Raw genomic sequence first — 18,542 nt, 5'->3', positions numbered from 1 at the left:
GAGTGCCCCAGGGGTCGGTCCTGGGGCCGGTTTTGTTCAATATCTTCATAAATGATCTGGAGGATGGTGTGGATTGCACTCTCAGCAAATTTGCAGATGATACTAAACTGGGAGGAGTGGTAGATACGCTGGAGGGGAGGGATAGGATACAGAAGGACCTAGACAAATTGGAGGATTGGGCCAAAAGAAATCTGATGAGGTTCAATAAGGATAAGTGCAGGGTCCTGCACTTAGGATGGAAGAATCCAATGCACCGCTACAGACTAGGGACCGAATGGCTAGGCAGCAGTTCTGCGGAAAAGGACCTAGGGGTGACAGTGGACGAGAAGCTGGATATGAGTCAACAGTGTGCCCTTGTTGCCAAGAAGGCCAATGGCATTTTGGGATGTATAAGTAGGGGCATAGCGAGCAGATCGAGGGACGTGATCGTTCCCCTCTATTGGACACTGGTGAGGCCTCATCTGGAGTACTGTGTCCAGTTTTGGGCCCCACACTACAAGAAGGATGTGGATAAATTGGAGAGAGTCCAGCGAAGGGCAACAAAAATGATTAGGGGTCTAGAGCACATGACTTATGAAGAGAGGCTGAGGGAGCTGGGATTGTTTAGTCTGCAGAAGAGAAGAATGAGGGGGGATTTGATAGCTGCTTTCAACTACCTGAAAGGGGGTTCCAAAGAGGATGGCTGTAGACTGTTCTCAATGGTAGCAGATGACAGAACGAGGAGTAATGGTCTCAAGTTGCAATGGGGGAGGTTTAGATTGGATATTAGGAAAAACTTTTTCACTAAGAGGGTGGTGAAACACTGGAATGCGTTACCTAGGGAGGTGGTAGAATCTCCTTCCTTAGAGGTTTTTAAGGTCAGGCTTGACAAAGCCCTGGCTGGGATGATTTGATTGGGGATTGGTCCTGCTTTGAGCAGGGGGTTGGACTAGATGACCTTCTGGGGTCCCTTCCAACCCTGATATTCTATGATTCTATGAATGCAGCTCCCCACTTTCCCAGCATCACCACCATATTTTCTTGTGGTGCTGTCTCTGCTTGAGACTGAGGTCTGAGTGAAGGATGGAACAGACCTGGTGACTCCATGAGAGCCACATTATGGGGTCCAAAAGTATACAATAACCACAGTGTGTGTGCACCATTAATGTGCTTTACGTTCTCTTTTCTGCACAAGTACATCACTCTGTATTGTGTCTGACTATCTCAGTTATCTGCAGTGCAGTTGTAGCCATGTCGGTCCCAGGATATAGAGAGATAAGGTGGGTGAAGTTACTCCAATAAAAGATATTACCTTTGATAGTTATCAACCTGGGATATTTCTGCTGCCAAAAGGAGGAAAATAGGTAATAGATGCCTCTTTTGACTTCAATGTCTGTTGTTTCTCACTTTCATTTCAGATTGGAGAAGGATTTACAAGTATGCAGGTAACAGAATTCACATCCTTCCTGGTAATCAGAAATCATCCTCATAATTAAAAAAAAAAACCTAGAAACAGAACATATTGCTATCGTGGAGATAACAACTGGAGCTTTACTCCATTTCCTCTCAGGCCTTACTCATTCTGTTCTTTCTACCAGTGTAACTTATATCAGAATCTGGCACAATACATTTGAGTAACAATACGATAAACATTTCAGGATCCCTCCCATTTCTCAGTACAGTTTAATCAAATATCACATCTCTGAAATATTTCAGCGTAACCACATTGTCAGAATAGAACAAAACCCGATATCAATGGGAGTTTTGCCTGAGTAAGGACAGCAGGAATTGGCCCACAAGCCATTTTCTCCAAGTTTCAGTTTATGCTTGCATGAGACAAAGTTTTCTTAAATCCAAATCTCTCTTTGTAGATGACATCACTCTTGATGCAGGCACAGCCCACCCCAACTTCTCCATTGCTGGGGATCAGAAGAGTTTGAAACATGAAGCCCAACCTCAGAAAGTTCTACCAAATCCAGAGAGGTTTGATTCGACTGTCTGTGTGTTGGGCTCTGAAGGATTCTCCTCTGGAAAGCACTACTGGGAGGTGGATGTCATGAGCAGCACTGACTGGGACCTGGGAGTGGCCAGAAAATCCATACAGAGAAAAGGAAAACTTTCCCTGTCGCCTAAAGAGGGATTCTGGGCTCTGGGTCTGAATGGGAGAGATTATTGGGCAAGAACAGATCCATGGACCCGGGTCATGGTGCAGAAAAAGCCCAAGAAAATTGGAGTTTACCTTAGTTACCAAGACAAGCAGGTGACCTTTTTCAGTGTAACTGACAGGTCTGTGTTGTTCACATTTAACAATTGTTCATTCTCGGGTGCTGTTTATCCATTCTTGAAAAATTCACACAAAGAAACAGCAATGAGAATTTGTTCTATAAGAGAAGATGAATGAGCTTAATGTGGCACTGTCACTCACTCATCCCACTGTATCTATGAAATCAAATTTCCCATCAATGAATTCAAATTACACTTAGTCTCTATTATCCATAATGCCATCTCTAAAACAGCACCATTATTCAAATTATGGCCATTAACCTATAACATCAAATTTTGCTCCAATAAAATTTGAACTGTAGTTTTTACTCTGTACTTTGTGAGCTGCCATCTTAATTACTCGCTTTCAACCACAAATGATCTCATTTGTCACTTCTGAAAAATATTATTATTTGACTAGGCTGTTAAGAAAAAGATATTAATGTTGCAGATCTTCAAGAGAAATCAGCACCAAAATTAGGTTTTCAAGATTTCAATATTTTCAAGAGCTCAGCTGCCCTTTACCCAGCATGAAGAGCTTCTTAGAAAACCTGACAATAACTGTCACAGTGAGAGCAGCTGGGTGGATATTAATGGAAAAAAACCATCCTGTCTCACACAGTCCTCTTTATCTCAGAGACATACCATCACCAAACTTATAACATAACAAATTAATGGCTTGTCACTGGCCTGTGTACCACACAGCGAGGTAAGGGAATATAAAATAACTCCCATCTCTCTACCCAGCCACACAAGATTTACTGTCATAGTTACAAGGCAGATGAACCACTGACCCCTTTCTAGTCCCTCTGAGAGCACCCCACCCTGAGGTCTCTTGACCTTACCTATCGCAGCGTGGAATCTCATGAGTCTTCAGCTCTTACACAGGGGGTCTGACTATAGTAACCTGGTCATACCGGCTGCGTATTAATGCCTAGGCCGACAAATTTGCAGGGGCAGCAATTCTATAATAGCAGCCAAAGGCTGCTTCCCACGGTGCCAGTTCACGCCCTCTGTCCCGGCCCCGCCCCAACCCCACACTTTCCCCTCCTCCATTCCCTGCCCCCTCCCTGCCCCTTTTGATCCCCTTCCCGAAATCCCCATCCTGGCCTCCTCTCCTAAGCATGCCGTGTTTCCCCCTCTTCCCCCCTCCTTTGCGAAGCCGTTTTGCGTACAAGCACTGGCAGGGAGCGGGGAGAAGCAGGACCCAGTGGTGCACTCAGGGGAGGAGGCGGAGCAGAGGTGAGCTGCAGTGGGGACGGCAATTATTTCAAGGCCTAGGAGCGGCAAAATCTTTAATCCGCCACTGGGTCATACCATCTACTTACCACCTGTCAGTCCCATCTCAGATTGACCATCTGCTTGATCCTTCTTTCAGGAAACTGTGACCAATGATAACCAAAAGCCTTTTAAAATTCTAAGTATTTTTATTTTGCAGTTCTGTAGTATATAGAGTAATATCCCTTTAAATCATCTATGAGCTCTCTGTTTGTGTTCACCTTAGTTTCTGAACTGGAAGCTGACGGAAACCAGTCAGCGCAGCAATATGTATGGACCTAGGCCATGCAAGCTTGTGTATATTTAGAAAACTCATTTCTCTGGAATAAATTTGTTTATTTGGATTATTTGGAGCCTGTGTTGTTCCTTCATATTGTTTTGGCTTTGTAAAGAACAGATGACATAATGATTGGTAACCAGGAGGAAAGCCCAATCCCAGAGTACAGTGGAACAGAGAATAACTGCAAAGTCCTAAACTAAAAGGAAACTGCAGCCACTTGGACTGTGAGAAAACTGATCATTCCAGAAAAAAAAAGTTTATAAATGTCTCACTGTTTGGGGAAAACTGACTTGTTTGATTGGTGGGTTGGCCCTCCATTGAGCTGTGATGAGAGACTGGAACACATTATGATAGCTAATGGTATCAGTGTTGAGCAAAAGGTGTCAATTTTACTGAATGTAATGAGGACTAAAGCCTACAACATGCCATGTAGCCTGACAGCTCCCGTTGAACCAGCAGACAGAGCATTTGCTGAGATTGTGGAAATTCTCCAAAATCGCCTCTCGCCAAAGCCACTGGCGATTGCAGAGCGTTTCTGATTTTATAAATGAAATAAAAAAGAAAATGAAACAATACCTGAATCTGTGGCTGATTGAAGGATCTTAACAGAATATGGCCAGTTTCAGGAGAATTTAAATGATGTAATTGTGTAATAAGCAAAATGAAGGAATCCAAACAAATTATTGACTGAGGCTGATTGGACCCTACAACACGTGCTAGAACTTGCTGTATCAATGGAAACTGCTCCTGAAGACATCGTGGAGCTGCAACCACGTCATGTGATCTGTGCAATAAACAAACTGGCAGTCAAGTGGAAGCACAACATGGACAGTGCTAACACAGACTGGTGCTTTCATTTGGAAAACAGTCTCACAGTGCAACTGACTGTTGGTTTAAGGACAAAACCTGTAGAAACTGCAACAAACTGAGGCTCACACAGTAATACGGATGTGAACAATGCACAATAATTACAAGACAAGGGCACTATACCAGAGGATTTTGGATGCATTAGCATGCAGGTTCCCGGCCAATGGGAGCTGCGGTGGGTGGTGCCTGGAGGCAGGGGTAACGCACGGAGCCCTCTACCCCCCACCCCCCCTCCAGGGATGTGGTGCCGGCCGCTTCTGAGAGTGGCGTGGGGCCTGCAGCACCACGGGGGGCAATCCCGCGGGCCGAATCCAAAGCCCTGAGGGACCGGATCCGGCCCGTGGGACGTAGTTTGCCCACCCCTGTTCTAAATGGTACATGGGAATTTGGGGTGAACTATCAGAGAAGCATCATCCTCCCAACCTGGACATCAACTTAATAGACAACTTTAGAAAACTAGGGAGAAAGAGCGCCTATCACATGCAGGCTATATCCTGGGCATGGTGTGAAAGCAAGAACAGATGTTCAATATAAAAAGGAGGCAAGTCTGGTCTTGTTTACACTGGTGCAGCACCGGGGAAGTTTACATTTGTCTATATGAGAACAGAAGTCGGGGTAGGGTCCAGAGTGACCTAGACAAATTGGAGGATTAGGTCAAAAGAAATCTGATGAGTTTCAACAAGGACAAGTGCAGAGTCCCGCACTTAGGACAGAAGAATCCCATGCACCGCTACAGGGGAATGACTGGCTAAGAAGCAGTTCTTCAGAAAAGGACCTACATTTTGTCTGCAGAAGAGAAGAGTGAGGGGGGATTTGATAGCAGCCTTCAACTACCTGAAAGGGGGCTCCAAAGGGGATGGAGCTAGGCTGTTCTCAGTGGTGGCAGATGACAGAACAAGGAGCAATGATCTCAAGTTGCAGTGGGGGAGGTCTAGATTGGATATTAGGAAATGCTATTTCATTAGGAGGGTGGTGAAGCACTGGAATGGGTTACCCAGGGAGGTGGTGGAATCTCCATCCTTAGAGGTTTTTAAGCCCCGGCTTAACAAAGCCCTGGCTGGGATGATTTTATTGGTGTTGGTCCTGCTTTGAGCAGCGGATTGGACTAGATGACCTCCTGAGGTCTCTTCCAACCCTAATATTCTATGATTCTATGATTAAGTGGAGAAAGAATCGGGCCCTATGTAAGGAAATCATAGAGAATAATTCTTTCCTTTCTTTAGTGTAAAAAGAACTTGAATATAGCAAAACTGTATCTGTCCAAAAAGAAAAGGAGTACTTGTGGCTACAGCTCACAAAAGCTTATGCTCAAATAAATTGGTTAGTCTCTAAGGTGCCACAAGTACTCCTTTTCTTTTCGCGAATACAGACTAACACAGCTGCTACTCTGAAACCTGTATCTGTCCAGTTACTAAGAATTTATTTTTTAAAAAAGGACCTGTGTCAGAACGAGAAGCAATGGTCTCAAGTTGCAGTGGGGGTGGTCTCAGTTGGATATTAGGAAAAACTATTTCACTAGGACGGTGGTGAAACAGTGGAATGGGTTAGCTAGAGTGGTGGTGGAATCTCCATCATTAGAGGGCTTAAAGACCCAGTTTGACATAGCTCTGGCTGGGATGATTTATTCGGGGTTGGTCCTGCTTTGAGCAGGGGATTGGACTAGATGACCTCCTGAGGCCTCTTCCTGCCATAATCTTCTGATTCTATGTGTCTGCCCAACTACAGTTAATGAAAATATCAGTTCAAAGCTTTTATATATATACAAACCAATTTACAGTAAGTAAATACAGGTGTGTAGACTGATAATGCATTAATGAATAGTCAGATTCTCTGGAATTCTTTTCTCCGTGTTTACTAGTCTAAAAACCTCAGAAATGAATGCAATAAAATCTCCTGTGTTTATAATGCAGCAATAAAACCTACCAGGTGTGATGTATTGCTGGATATTGCATATTTTGTGTTTAAAATCTATTTAAAAATTGAACAGAACATGAACAGAAGTTGTTTTGAAATATTTGTGTCTTTACCTTTACTGTAACTGGAGCTGGGTAAACAGTGGATTTTTTTTCTTCACTGGTAATTACAAAAAATTGGAAATATATTTTGTTTTGGGTTGAACCAAAACAAATGTTTGGGGAATCAAAAGTCATAATATATTTCCTCTGACCCAACTTGAAATTTTGCATTTTGCTAAAAGCAAAAGATGACTAGATTCCCACAATGGCAGTGCCCTCTTTCTAACCCAATGATTAGGGCACTTATATGGGAGACCGAGATTCAATTTCCCACTCAGCTATGAGATGTGCTGGTGTGAGGTTTCATCAAGCTCTCCTGTGCCATTGTGGTTAAATAATTAAATGGTCTTCGGAGCGGTTATTTGAATTTGGGTCTCACATATCCTAGGTAAATGCTCCAAGCTCTAGAGCAATTCTCATGTTTTTCTTCCTAGCCTTGGTTCTCAATGGCTATTCATTATCATTCACAATGGCACTTCATAGTCGTCATCTATCTATCTATCACACTTTTTCCCCTTTTTGTGTAGAAAAGTGAAGATTTTATTTTAGTGGAATTTACCTTCATTTTGTATTTTCCAAGTTTCAGAGGCGTGAGTTTATGCCACCTTAACGCCTTCAGTTATTTAGTATTCTGGCTCATGCATATACAGGATGGACAGAGGTTCAACCCTCCCAGCTCATGCCGGGGAGAAGGGAGAACAACTGAAACCCTCATAGTGGGGCTAGGCATTCAGAAGGTAACAATCCTGACCTTTGAGATCTACTCATGCAAAGTGCTAGGTAGGTGTTATTATTACTATTCTTTAGAAAAATAAGTCCTTCAAAAATACAATTGACAAAGGAGAGAGCCTACATTTCTACATTATTCTAGGCTGTATTTAAATCAGAAAATGCACCAATATTTGCATTTCTATTTATAGTTTCCAGTTGATTTCAAGTCACGTTGAGACATGCTGATGGACAACAGCTCTGATCATTGGTGAGATAACCCTAGTATCGTGCCTCGGTCACTTGGCTTACTGCTTGAGAGCAGGTTAGCTACAGCTGGAGTCGCTTCAGCTTTAATGTCCGTGCATGTTTCCTTCCCATGCACATTCTCCATTACAAATTTATTTGTTAAACCAGACCTCATCCAGCAATTGGTTTCACATAGAAAGATGTCTGCACCCACATTGGCTCCAGCTGACTTCAATGGGTCTCCATAAGCAGAGGGGTCCAACTGCAGAATCAGGGTCCCCATTTGAAGGCAATCGGTTCCAACTGAAATATCTGTTATTCCTTTGCAGAGTCAACGCCAGCTGAAAAGGGTAAATTTGGTTGGGTTTGTGAGCTCTTCCCTTCTGGCACAAGAGGTCTCTATGCTGGATGATTTAGTTGGTGTTGGTCCTGCTTTGAGCAGGCGGTTGGACTAGATGACCTCCTGAGGTCCCTTCTAACCCTGATATTCTATGATTTTATTCACTGTCCATGAGGTGCTGCTTCCATCTATTTCCCTACCCCTCCCTCTAGGAAGTATCACTCCGCAGACTTTTTATTAAACTCCTGGTGGCTCTCATGGCTCATGTACAAGAAGAGGGATAATTAGCACACTGTGTTTTGTCCTAATCCTTGAATAAGGCCTAATAATAGGAGATGGAGTCCAAATCTAAAGTACTTTCCATAATAAAGCAGTGCCACTGTCAAGGTTCCTCCCCCACTCTGAACTCTACGGTACAGATGTGGGGACCTGCATGAAAACCTACTAAGCTTACTTTCACCAGCTTAGGTTAAAACTTCCCCAAGGTACAAATTAATTTTATCCTTTGTCCCTGGATCTCCACCGCCACCACCAAACTCTAACTAACTGGGTTTACTGGGAAACGTAGTTTGGACACGTCTTTCCCCCCAAAATCCTCCCAACCCTTGCACCCCACTTCCTGGGAAAGGTTTAGTAAAAATCCTCACCAATTTGCATAGGTGACCACAGACCCAAACCCTTGGATCTGAGAACAATGAAAAAGCATTCAGTTTTCTTACAAGAAGACTTTTAATAGAAGTAAAGAAATCCCCTCTGTAAAATCAGGATGGTAGATACCTTACAGCGTAATTAGATTCAAAACATAGAGAATCCCTCTAGGCAAAACCTTAAGTTACAAAAAAAAAAAACCACACAGACAGGAATAGTCATTCTATTCAGCACAGTTCCTTTCTCAGCCATTTAAAGAAATCATAATCTAACACATACCTAGCTAGATTACTTACTAAAAGTTCTAATACTCCATTCCTGTTCTATCCCCGGCAAAAGCATCATACAGACAGACACAGACCCTTTGTTTCTCTCCCTCCTCCCAGCTTTTGAAAGTATCTTGTCTCCTCATTGGTCATTTTGGTCAGGTGCAAGTGAGGTTACTTTTAGCTTCTTAACCCTTTACAGGTGAGAGGATTTTTCCTCTGGCCAGGAGGGATTTTAAAGGGGTTTACCCTTCCCTTTATATTTATGACAGCCACATAGCACTGCACATAGAATCATAGAAATGTGGACCAGGAAGGGACCTCAAGAGGTCCTACCGTTCATTCCTCCATGTTGAGTCAGAACCAAGTAAACCTAGACCATCTCTGACAGGTGTCTAACCTGTTCCTAAAAACCTCCTATAATGGGGATTCCACAACCTCCCTTTGATGCTTATTCCACAGCTTGACTATCCTGATAGTTAGAAAGTTTTTCCTAATATCTAACCTAGATCTCCCTTGCTGAATATTAAGCCCATTACTTCTTGTCCTACCTTCAGTGGAAATGGAGAACAATTGATCTCTGTCTTCTTAAGAGCAGCCTCTAACATATCTGAAGACTATTAGCCCCCCACCCCCGTCTTTTCTCAGAACTAAACATGCCCCGTTTTATTAACCTTTCCTCATTGGTCAGGTTTTCTAAATTTCTAATCAATTTTACTGCTTTCATCTAGACTCTCTCAAATTTGTTCACATCTTTTTTAAAGTGTAACACACAAAACTGGTCACAGTCCTCCAGCTGAGGCCTCCACAGTGCCAAGTAGAGTGGAACAGGTACCTCTTGTATCTTGTATATGGTACTCCTGTTAATATAGCCCAGAATTATATCTGCCTTTTTTACCACAGTGTATTGTTGGGTCATTTTGAACTTGTGATCCACTATAATCCCCAGATTCTTTTCAGGAGTACAGCCACCTAGTCAGTAATTCTACTTTAAGCATTTGTGCATTTGACTTTTCCTTCCTAAGTGCAGTACTTTGCAATTGTCTATTAAATTTTATCTTGATTTCAGACCGATTCTTCAATTTATCCAGGTCATTCTGAATTCTAATCCTGCCCTCCAAAGTGCTGGCAACCACTCCCAGATTGGTGTCATCTGAAAATTTTGTAAGTGTACACTCCGTGCCATTATCCAAGTCATTAATGAAAATATTGAATAGTATCAGACCCAGGACTGACCGTGCAGGACTCCGCCAGATGTGCCCTCCGATTCTGACAGCAAACCATTGATAACTACTCCTTGAGTAGAGTTTTTGAACCAGTTGTGCACCCTCTATAATAAGGATGAATGCAGAACCCCTGAAATGCACTATTAAATATTTAATATTTTGTAATTACAGTAGAATCTTGCATTAACGTCTCTTCTCCAGTTAAAGAAGGTTGCACAGCCTCCTAGGCCCCTCCTACCCATATAACCTGGTACAGGGGCAGTCAATAGGTGGAGAGCAGGCCAAATCTGGACTGACAGATTCTTTTGAACTGACCTCAAAATATTTTTATTTTATTTATTATTATTGGTTTTTTTAATTATTTTTTCTGGAGTCTGAACCTTGACTAGACCTTGACCAAGAAATCTGGACCTTGAAAAAAATAATTGACTGCCCCTGATTCCTGGTACCCTTAGCACAGTCTGTGACTCCTCTAAAGTCTCTCACCCTTCTCCTTCCAATAGCCTCACACTTCCTTCCCTTAGCTTCTTCTTTCTGTCTCTTCCTATCCCTCTTTCTGAACAGCACCCACAGAATTATAACACAGCCACTATTCCTGATTCTGCCCCAAAGTAGCTGTCTCTAGTCACACTTTGTCTTCCCTGGGAAAAGGAGATGTGTTAGAAAGTGTGTGAATTAACATATTTAATGAACACTTTGTTAAACTCAATAAAGCAGCTAGTGTTGATGAAGACAAACAGGTTTGCAAACAAATTAGCTGGTCATGATTAACTCTAGTTGTTACCTACAGACCTTCCACCACTTCTTAGGCCCTCAGCAGTTCCCCTAGGTGAGTGCCCACTTCCATCTTTTTGCAGCTTTCCCTTCACTAGAAAAAGGACCCTTTTCTCATATACATTCAACTCAAAACAGAGAAGGGGTGCTGCAGGCTCTAGAGTTCTTCCCTCATTTGGGGTCACCTGCAAATTTCCTCTTCAGAGATGGCACTGCGTGGGAATTCCAAACTTACAGACAAATTCGTGGTAAACCAAGTCTGATCTGCAGTCAGATAGAAAAAGATTTTAAACAAATTAAATTATTTTATCAAGTCTCAATTTTACTTCTCAGAAGCTGAGCAGATAGTTACAGAACAGAGGGTCAAAAACCAACTTACATCCTCAGTGAGCAAATGCTAGAGACTGAACTTTGTCTGTCCATCTGCCTCCACTGTCCTCTGATTGTCCCCGTCCGATTCTTATCTCACCCCCTTTACAGGTTTCATTGTCCCTGTGTCCAGATTTATCAGTGTATCTCCCAGGGAGACAAAGTGGGTGAGGTAATATTTTTCACACACCTTGTCTCTCTAATATATCTTATCTCTAATATCCTGGGACCAACACAGCTACAATAACACTGAAAAGCTCTGTGTGGCTCGAAAGCTTGTCTTACTCCCCATAAGAAGTTGGTCCAATAAAACATATTACCTCACATACCCTTGACTCTTTATCTCCTAGGGAGTCCATTTCACTTATCCCAACTGCTTCTCCAGGTGGTAAAGGTGACTGCCAGGGCCCTCAAAGTTAATGGCCTGGGTGATTGTCACTGTTTGCATGGATGTGCCATTGTGTTTTAATCGGCCATGCTCCTGGATTACTGTAGGTCTGTCCTGTTGCCTGGGAACCTTTGTTTCTCTGAGAACAAAGTTGGTTTTCAGAGAGCCTACCTACCTGCTCCCCTTTTGTTTTGTGGACAATACGAATAAACTTTCCAGCATGAAGGTTGGACATGTGTATCGGCCACTTATCTAGAATATGATTAATAAATTGTCGTATATCATTACAGCATCACACTAGGGTCTTTGTCCACATGAGGTACTTGGGGTGATGTTAATGAAAGCCTGACAGGTAACACCTTTTCCACCATACTCATATTCCCAACACAAGCAAAGCCTAAGGGCCAAGTTCTGCCAGTGGAGCTACTTGCAGCATAAGGGTGGCATGGTCTATCCCTAAACAAACATTGTTTTTTCTGTCAAAGCAAAGTTCACCATCAGGATGTTCCATGGAAAGTACTGTGCTTCCACCAGAATCTGTGAACAGAAAAGGACAAACGCTTATAAATCCAGCCTTGGGTTATAATTCAGGGAATTGTCTGACAACGGGTGCTGACTGGATTCATCTGGCTTTAGTAGTTTGTGATCTGTTCTTCAAGGGAAAATAAAGTCATCTATGTTCTAAAATGGCAGCATGTCCCACCCTTCTTCCCCCTTTATGCCACTGTGCTCCTTGTTTTCTTGAAAGCCTGAGCCTTTGTTTCATCTGCCTAATAATTGTGATTGTGGTTTCAGCAAACAAACAAACAAATACCACACACACATACAACCTAGAATCATTTTCTATATTGTAAATGGAAAAAACATTCCGGAGCAGAAAAAAAATCTCTGTAATGGATATTTTCAGAAAGTGCAGGCCATATTTTTGTGTTCTACAGAAAACATGGACTTTCCTAAACTGGTGCTAGATGACAAGATTCTCATGGACATTCTTGTTCTTGCCCTCATGCTCATAGCCATTGGGATTGCTTTCCTCATTTATCATCGCAAAGGTATGGAAACCTTCCTTCTGCATTGCCTCACTTTCTCTGTACTTATCACGCTAATCTTGCAGCTCTTACTCAGTCCTTGACATCAAGGGGAATTTTGTGGTTTAGAGGCTGCAGCTTTTGATCCACAGCTTGACAGTTTTACAAAGGATTACCAGAGACGTGATCCAGAATTTGAATCCAGACTTTCAATTGCTCCCACAAAAACACTTGTGGGTTTGGATCCAGTGTTTTGGCTTTTGGGCTATGAAATTTGGCTCTGATCTAGATACCCATCTGTCATAAATATAAAGGGAAGGGTAAACACCTTGAAAATCCCTCCTGGCCAGAGGAAAAACCCTTTCACCTGTAAAGGGTTAAGAAGCTAGGATAACCTCGCTGGCACCTGACCAAAATGACCAATGAGGAGACAAGATACTTTCAAAGCTGGAGGGGGGAAGAAACAAAGATTCTCTCTGTCTGTGTGATGCTTTTGCTGGGAACAGAAAAGGAATGGAGTCTTAGAACTTAGTAAGTAATCTAACTAGATATGCATTAAATTCTGTTTTCTTTAAATGGCTGAGAAAATAAACTGTGCTGAATGGAATGTATATTCCTGGTTTTGTGTCTTTTTGTAACTTAAGGTTTTGCCTAGAGGGATTCTCTATGTTTTGAATCTAATTACCTTGTAAGGTATTTACCATCCTGATTTTACAGAGGTGATTCTTTTACTTTTTCTTCAATTAAAATTCTTCTTTTAAGAACCTGATTGCTTTTTCGTTCTTCTTAAGATCCAAGGGTTGGGGGCTGTGTTCACCTATGCAAATTGGTGAGGATTTTTATCAAGCCTTCCCCAGAAAAGGGGGTGTAGGGTTTGGGGAGGATTTTGGGGGGAAAGACGTTTCCAAGCGGGCTCTTTCCCTGTTATATATTTGTTAGACACTTGGTGGTGGCAGCAATAAAGTCCAAGGGCAAAAGGTAAAATAGTTTGTACCTTGGGGAAGTTTTAACCTAAGCTGGTAAAAATAAGCTTAGGGGGGTTTCATGCAGGTCCCCACATCCGTACCCTAGAGTTCAGAGTGGGGAAGGAACCTTGACACCATCACTGAGTTCTTGTGTTTGTTTATTTGTTTATAACTCCCTAACAATAGGCTATGTTGATTTGTAATGGTCCAGGGGTCAAAGTAGTGACTAACTGCTAAGCTATTTTTATCAAAATGTCAAATTATGTGTCTTTCATATTACGGAAACAGAAGTACAGAATCCGAAAAAGGTGCTTACTCATACTGCTGCTTGGTGTAAGTTCTGGCAAGTGGAATGTATTTGTTTTCATAGAGAAGAGAGTGGGAGTGATAGCTCAGTGGCTTGAGCATTAGCCTGTTAAACCCAGTGTTGTGAGTTCAATCCTTGAGGGGGATGTTTGGGATCTGGGGCAAATATTGGGGATTGGTCCAGCTTTGAGCAGAGGGTTGGACTAGATGAGGTCCCGTCCAACCCTGATATTCTATTATTCTAATAAGACAAAATATTTAGGATGACCAGTAATTTCACAGATTAATAAGGAAATCATTTCTTTAAAAAAATTGTGTTAGAAAATGTAACTAGCCCATTTAATTAACACTTTTTTAAACTGCACATAACAACTAGTGTAGACTGAGTCAGACATATTTAAGAACATGTTAACAGGTCATGATTAACATGATTAATAGAGTAAACATGGCTTTTTTTGTCTACAGTAGGTGCTGTAACATGTTAATTAAACTCTTTTCCCCAGTGTGCCAAAGCTAAGTGTGAGACTCTGCCAATGGTGCTTCTTGTGGAGTGAGGCACTACCCCATATGAGTGATGTGTAAAGGATTAGGCCTATTTGATAGCACTCTCCTCCTATTGGAATAAGCTTTGTTCTTCTGGGTCAGCACACTCTCTGAGGTTAATTTGACGGTGCTTTCTCAAGGAACCCAGGGAAGCTACTTCTCAGTTGGGGTAGTTTGTTTAATTGAGCCTTCTTAACAAAACATAACCAAATCCTTGCATGTTCTTACTTCAAAGTCTGCGCAAGCATAGCAGTTGTTCACCCCAAATTCATCTCTCACACCAGTAATTCCAGTCACAGATTTCCTGTCTCTTACCTCAGACCATCAGCAATACAGAGCTCCCAGGTAGTCTCTCCTCTTGTCTGTCTGTTTTTCAGATGCAGTTCCCCCCCAGGAGTACCTAGTATCAGTCCCTCAGGACACTGCCTCTGGCCCCTCAAGTTCCTGGAGAGTGCTGGAGTTCCTTTTCGTCCCTCCCTTCCTGCTGCTCTCTTTATTTAAGGGTCAGCTAATAAAGTTCTCCTCTCAGGTGCAATGGGCAGAGCTACTCAGACAGGCAGACCAGGTCAGCTCCAGGCCTCTGACCCCAAAGGAACGGTACCCTTATTCCTCCACAGGTGGCAAAATCTAACTCTAAACAAATGTGGACTTGTGTGAAAGCAAAGTTAACCATATGGAAGTTCACGTGTAAAAGACAGCACTTCTGCTAATGCTCATGAACAGCAAAGAGTCAGGACTTGGCTGAATCTAGCCTTGTATTCTGTTTCAGAGAAGTGTTTGAGAATAGATTCTAGTCATCCAGTTCACAAGTTGTTCAGCAGGAGACATGGAGCTGCAGAGGTCCTGGTGCAGCAACATTACCGGTCCTTCCTTCCCTCTGAGGCCACAGTGCTGCTCTATGCAGATGTTGGAGTCTGTAGTTGATATCTGATTGCCACTAATAATTGTCATGTTCTGTTTTTAAATGTTGGGGACAACATTCAAGGGCACATGACACACTCTGAGGTTTGTTTAGACTGGGATCTCTTTGGGCAGGGATTGTCTCTTACTATGTGTCTGTGCAGCAGCCAGCACAGTGGAGCCACTGGTCTGGTTTGGTCTGCCGTCTAGGAATTTTCCTAAGGAAGCTCTCTGGCTCGCGTTATATCGGAGGTCAGACATAGTGATCACAATGGTCCCTTCTGGACTTAGACATGCATAGATTCATAGAATCCAAGTGCTACTATAACACTATATTGTTTGTGGGGCTGTGAAAATCCACCCTAATTTGGTCACATTTTAAGCCTCTGAAAAATTTCATTTTGCATATGCTTGGTGGAGATTTTTTGGAATGTAGCCACTAAAATCTGCAGAGATTCCATCCTTACTGAGCATGCTCCATCCTCTCACAGCACCTAGTGCAGACCAGGCTGTGCATGCACCATCCCCACAGAGATACTGAGCACGCTCTGAGCCCAGTGATGAGGAGTTTCCATGTAGTTGTTGATCCTAGTTGCTGGAAGCTAGAGATAGAGCCTCTGGTTCCAGGACAGCAAGCCTGGTGCACTGCCCAAGAACTGGGGGGTGGGGTGGGTAAGCTGGCATGAAACATTGTCCAAATTGAGATGTTCCTGCAGCATATTTTTATTTTAAAAAGTTGGCAATTTCTGATTGAAAAAATAGTCCCTTGGAAAATTTCAGACCCATTCTACCTGGTTTGCATTTACACACTGAGCCCACAGAAACCACCGCAGAATTGTTAAATGTTATACCCCCTATTGCTCTGAGAATTCCTTCTTCACTTAGCCCTCACTAAGCCGTGGTGATCACTGCCAAATTGTCACCAGACTACTGGCAGTCCCCAAGACAAGAAGACCCCTGTGCCCAGCCTACACAATGCAGCACTGAAATGAGGCACAATGGGTCTCTCAAGGTACACACACCTCTCTCCTCAGACCACAGTGACAGCTGCTCCAACTACCCCCTCCCCCAAACAGCTGCACCCCACACAGCAAACACAGATGGCAAGCATGCAGACCAGTGCTACAGTTCAAATCTATGGAGCACAATACAAACAATGGCACATTCTTGTAGAACTTCCTCACATATACTTATTATTCCACCCACAACCCCTTACTTTATCATTCCCAATGGCTATTACCTGCTCCAAGTTGTGTTGCAGAGATGGGGCACCTTAACTTTTGAGTTTGTGTGTGGGGGGGGGTGAGAAAACCTGGATTTGTGCTGGAAATGGCCGACCTTGATTGTCATGCACATTGTGGGGGGAGTGGTCACTTCGGATGAGCTATTACCAGCAGGAGAGTGAGTTTGTGTGAGTATGGGGGTGGGGGAGTGAGAAAACCTGGATTTGTGCTGGAAATGGCCCACTTTGATTTTCATGCAGGTTGTAAGGAGAGTGGTCACTTTGGATGGGCTATTACCAGCAGGAGAGTGAGTTTGTGTGTGTGGTTTTTGGAGGGGGGTGAGAGAACCTGGATTTCTGCAGGAAATGGCCCACCTTGATTATCATATGCATTGTGAAGACAGTGGTCACTTTGGATGGGCTATTACCAGCAAGAGAGTGAGTTTGTTTGTGGGAGGGCGGAGGGTGAGAAAACCTGGATCTGTGCTGGAAATGGCCCAACTTGGTGATCACTTTAGATAAGCTATTACCAGCTGGAGAGTGGGGTGGGAGGAGGTATTGTTTCATGGTGTCTGTGTATATAATGTCTTCTGCGATTTCCACAGTATGCATCCGATGAAGTGAGCTGTAGCTCACGAAAGCTTATGCTCAAATAAATTGGTTAGTCTCTAAGGTGCCACAAGTCCTCCTTTTCTTTTTGCGAATACAGACTAACACGGCTGTTACTCTGAAACCTTTGTATTTCCTGGTTTTCAGAGGTTACATTTAGGCACTCTCTGCTTTGAGCAGGGGGTTGGACTAGATGACCTCCTGAGGTCTCTCTTCCAACCCTAATCTTCTATGATTATGAAAGGGTATGAGGCACCACAGGGCAACCTTAACTCTTCAGTAACAATGTATTTGCATATTTAATAATAATTACAATAAGACCAAATGAGAGGAAAAAAGAAAATGGTGTGGTGTTGTGCTCCTTGCTTTCTACAAAGTCCAAGAGTTCCTTATTTGTTGCATTTGTCAAATACTTATAATCATAGGTTAGCCTAAAACAAACAAAAATACCTGGAACAATGTAAAATTATTCTCTATGTTTAACATAGAAAGATATTTCTAGAGCTATGCAAATATATGTTACAGATTTTGAATAACTACAGGGGATTCTCTTGCCTTGTTCACCAGAAAATATAGAGAGGTCTAAACTGCTGTTAGCTCAGATCATTCTCCTGACCACTGCTGTAATTTCCCTCTTTGCTCTCATCATCATCGGAACCATCTTCCTCACTTACCGTTGCTCAGGTACGGAGCCAGATTTTCTTACATACACACATACACTTGTGGATGGTGGAGCCAGCGATTTTGTTCAGCTCATTTCTGACAGAGACTTTGGTCTCACTGGGCGTACCATCTGCTTTGACGAGTTTATACTTTAAGAAACTTTTGCATTCAAATGAATACAGTGTATTTCTAGAAGTGCTCTCACCGTTAAAATATTTCTTAATGTCCGAGCTGTTAAATAGCTAAATTGAGTCAGTAGTGGTCTCTCTGGGCCACTTTTAAGTAGTCTATTGATTTGCTTCCACATTCTCTAGAGAGATAAATCCTCCCAAAAAGTGTCAAAAAGAGTTTCCTTTGTAACCATATTCTGAACCAGAATTTAAAATCTGAAAGTGTATCAATATTTCAATCTCTATGTGTAATTTTCAGTTGATCCCACGTAAGGGCAGATGTATGGAGATAGGAAATATGAGATTTATGATAGCATGTCCTTCACACTTCTCTTGATGCTTGAGGGCATGTTAGTGGCAGCCATTTGTCCTTGGGCTTTGATCTCTTTCCAGCTCTGTGTTTGCATGTTCCATCCATTCACCCAGTATTCTTAAAGTGCCTTTGTTAACCTAAGGACCCAATCCGGCTGGTGGTTGTGGGGATGGA

General features: G+C 42.7%; 1 protein-coding gene across 1 annotated transcript in view; it reads left to right on the top strand.

The window, feature by feature from the left end:
• LOC141976804 (butyrophilin subfamily 1 member A1-like) overlaps positions 1-2,380 on the top strand; it is a 35,140-nt gene extending 32,760 nt beyond the window's left edge. Inside the window, exons 7-8 of the mRNA XM_074937968.1 lie at positions 1,398-1,424; positions 1,851-2,380. Of these exons, the coding sequence (XP_074794069.1) occupies positions 1,398-1,424; positions 1,851-2,380 (557 nt within the window). The remainder of the gene's footprint in view (positions 1-1,397; positions 1,425-1,850) is intronic.
• Positions 2,381-18,542: the final 16,162 nt, after the last annotated feature.

This window comes from Natator depressus, chromosome 23, assembly GCF_965152275.1.
Source record: "Natator depressus isolate rNatDep1 chromosome 23, rNatDep2.hap1, whole genome shotgun sequence".
Lineage (NCBI taxonomy): Eukaryota > Metazoa > Chordata > Testudines > Cheloniidae > Natator > Natator depressus.
Note: the sequence above shows the minus strand (reverse complement) of the source record. Positions and strands in the feature narration are given on the sequence as shown.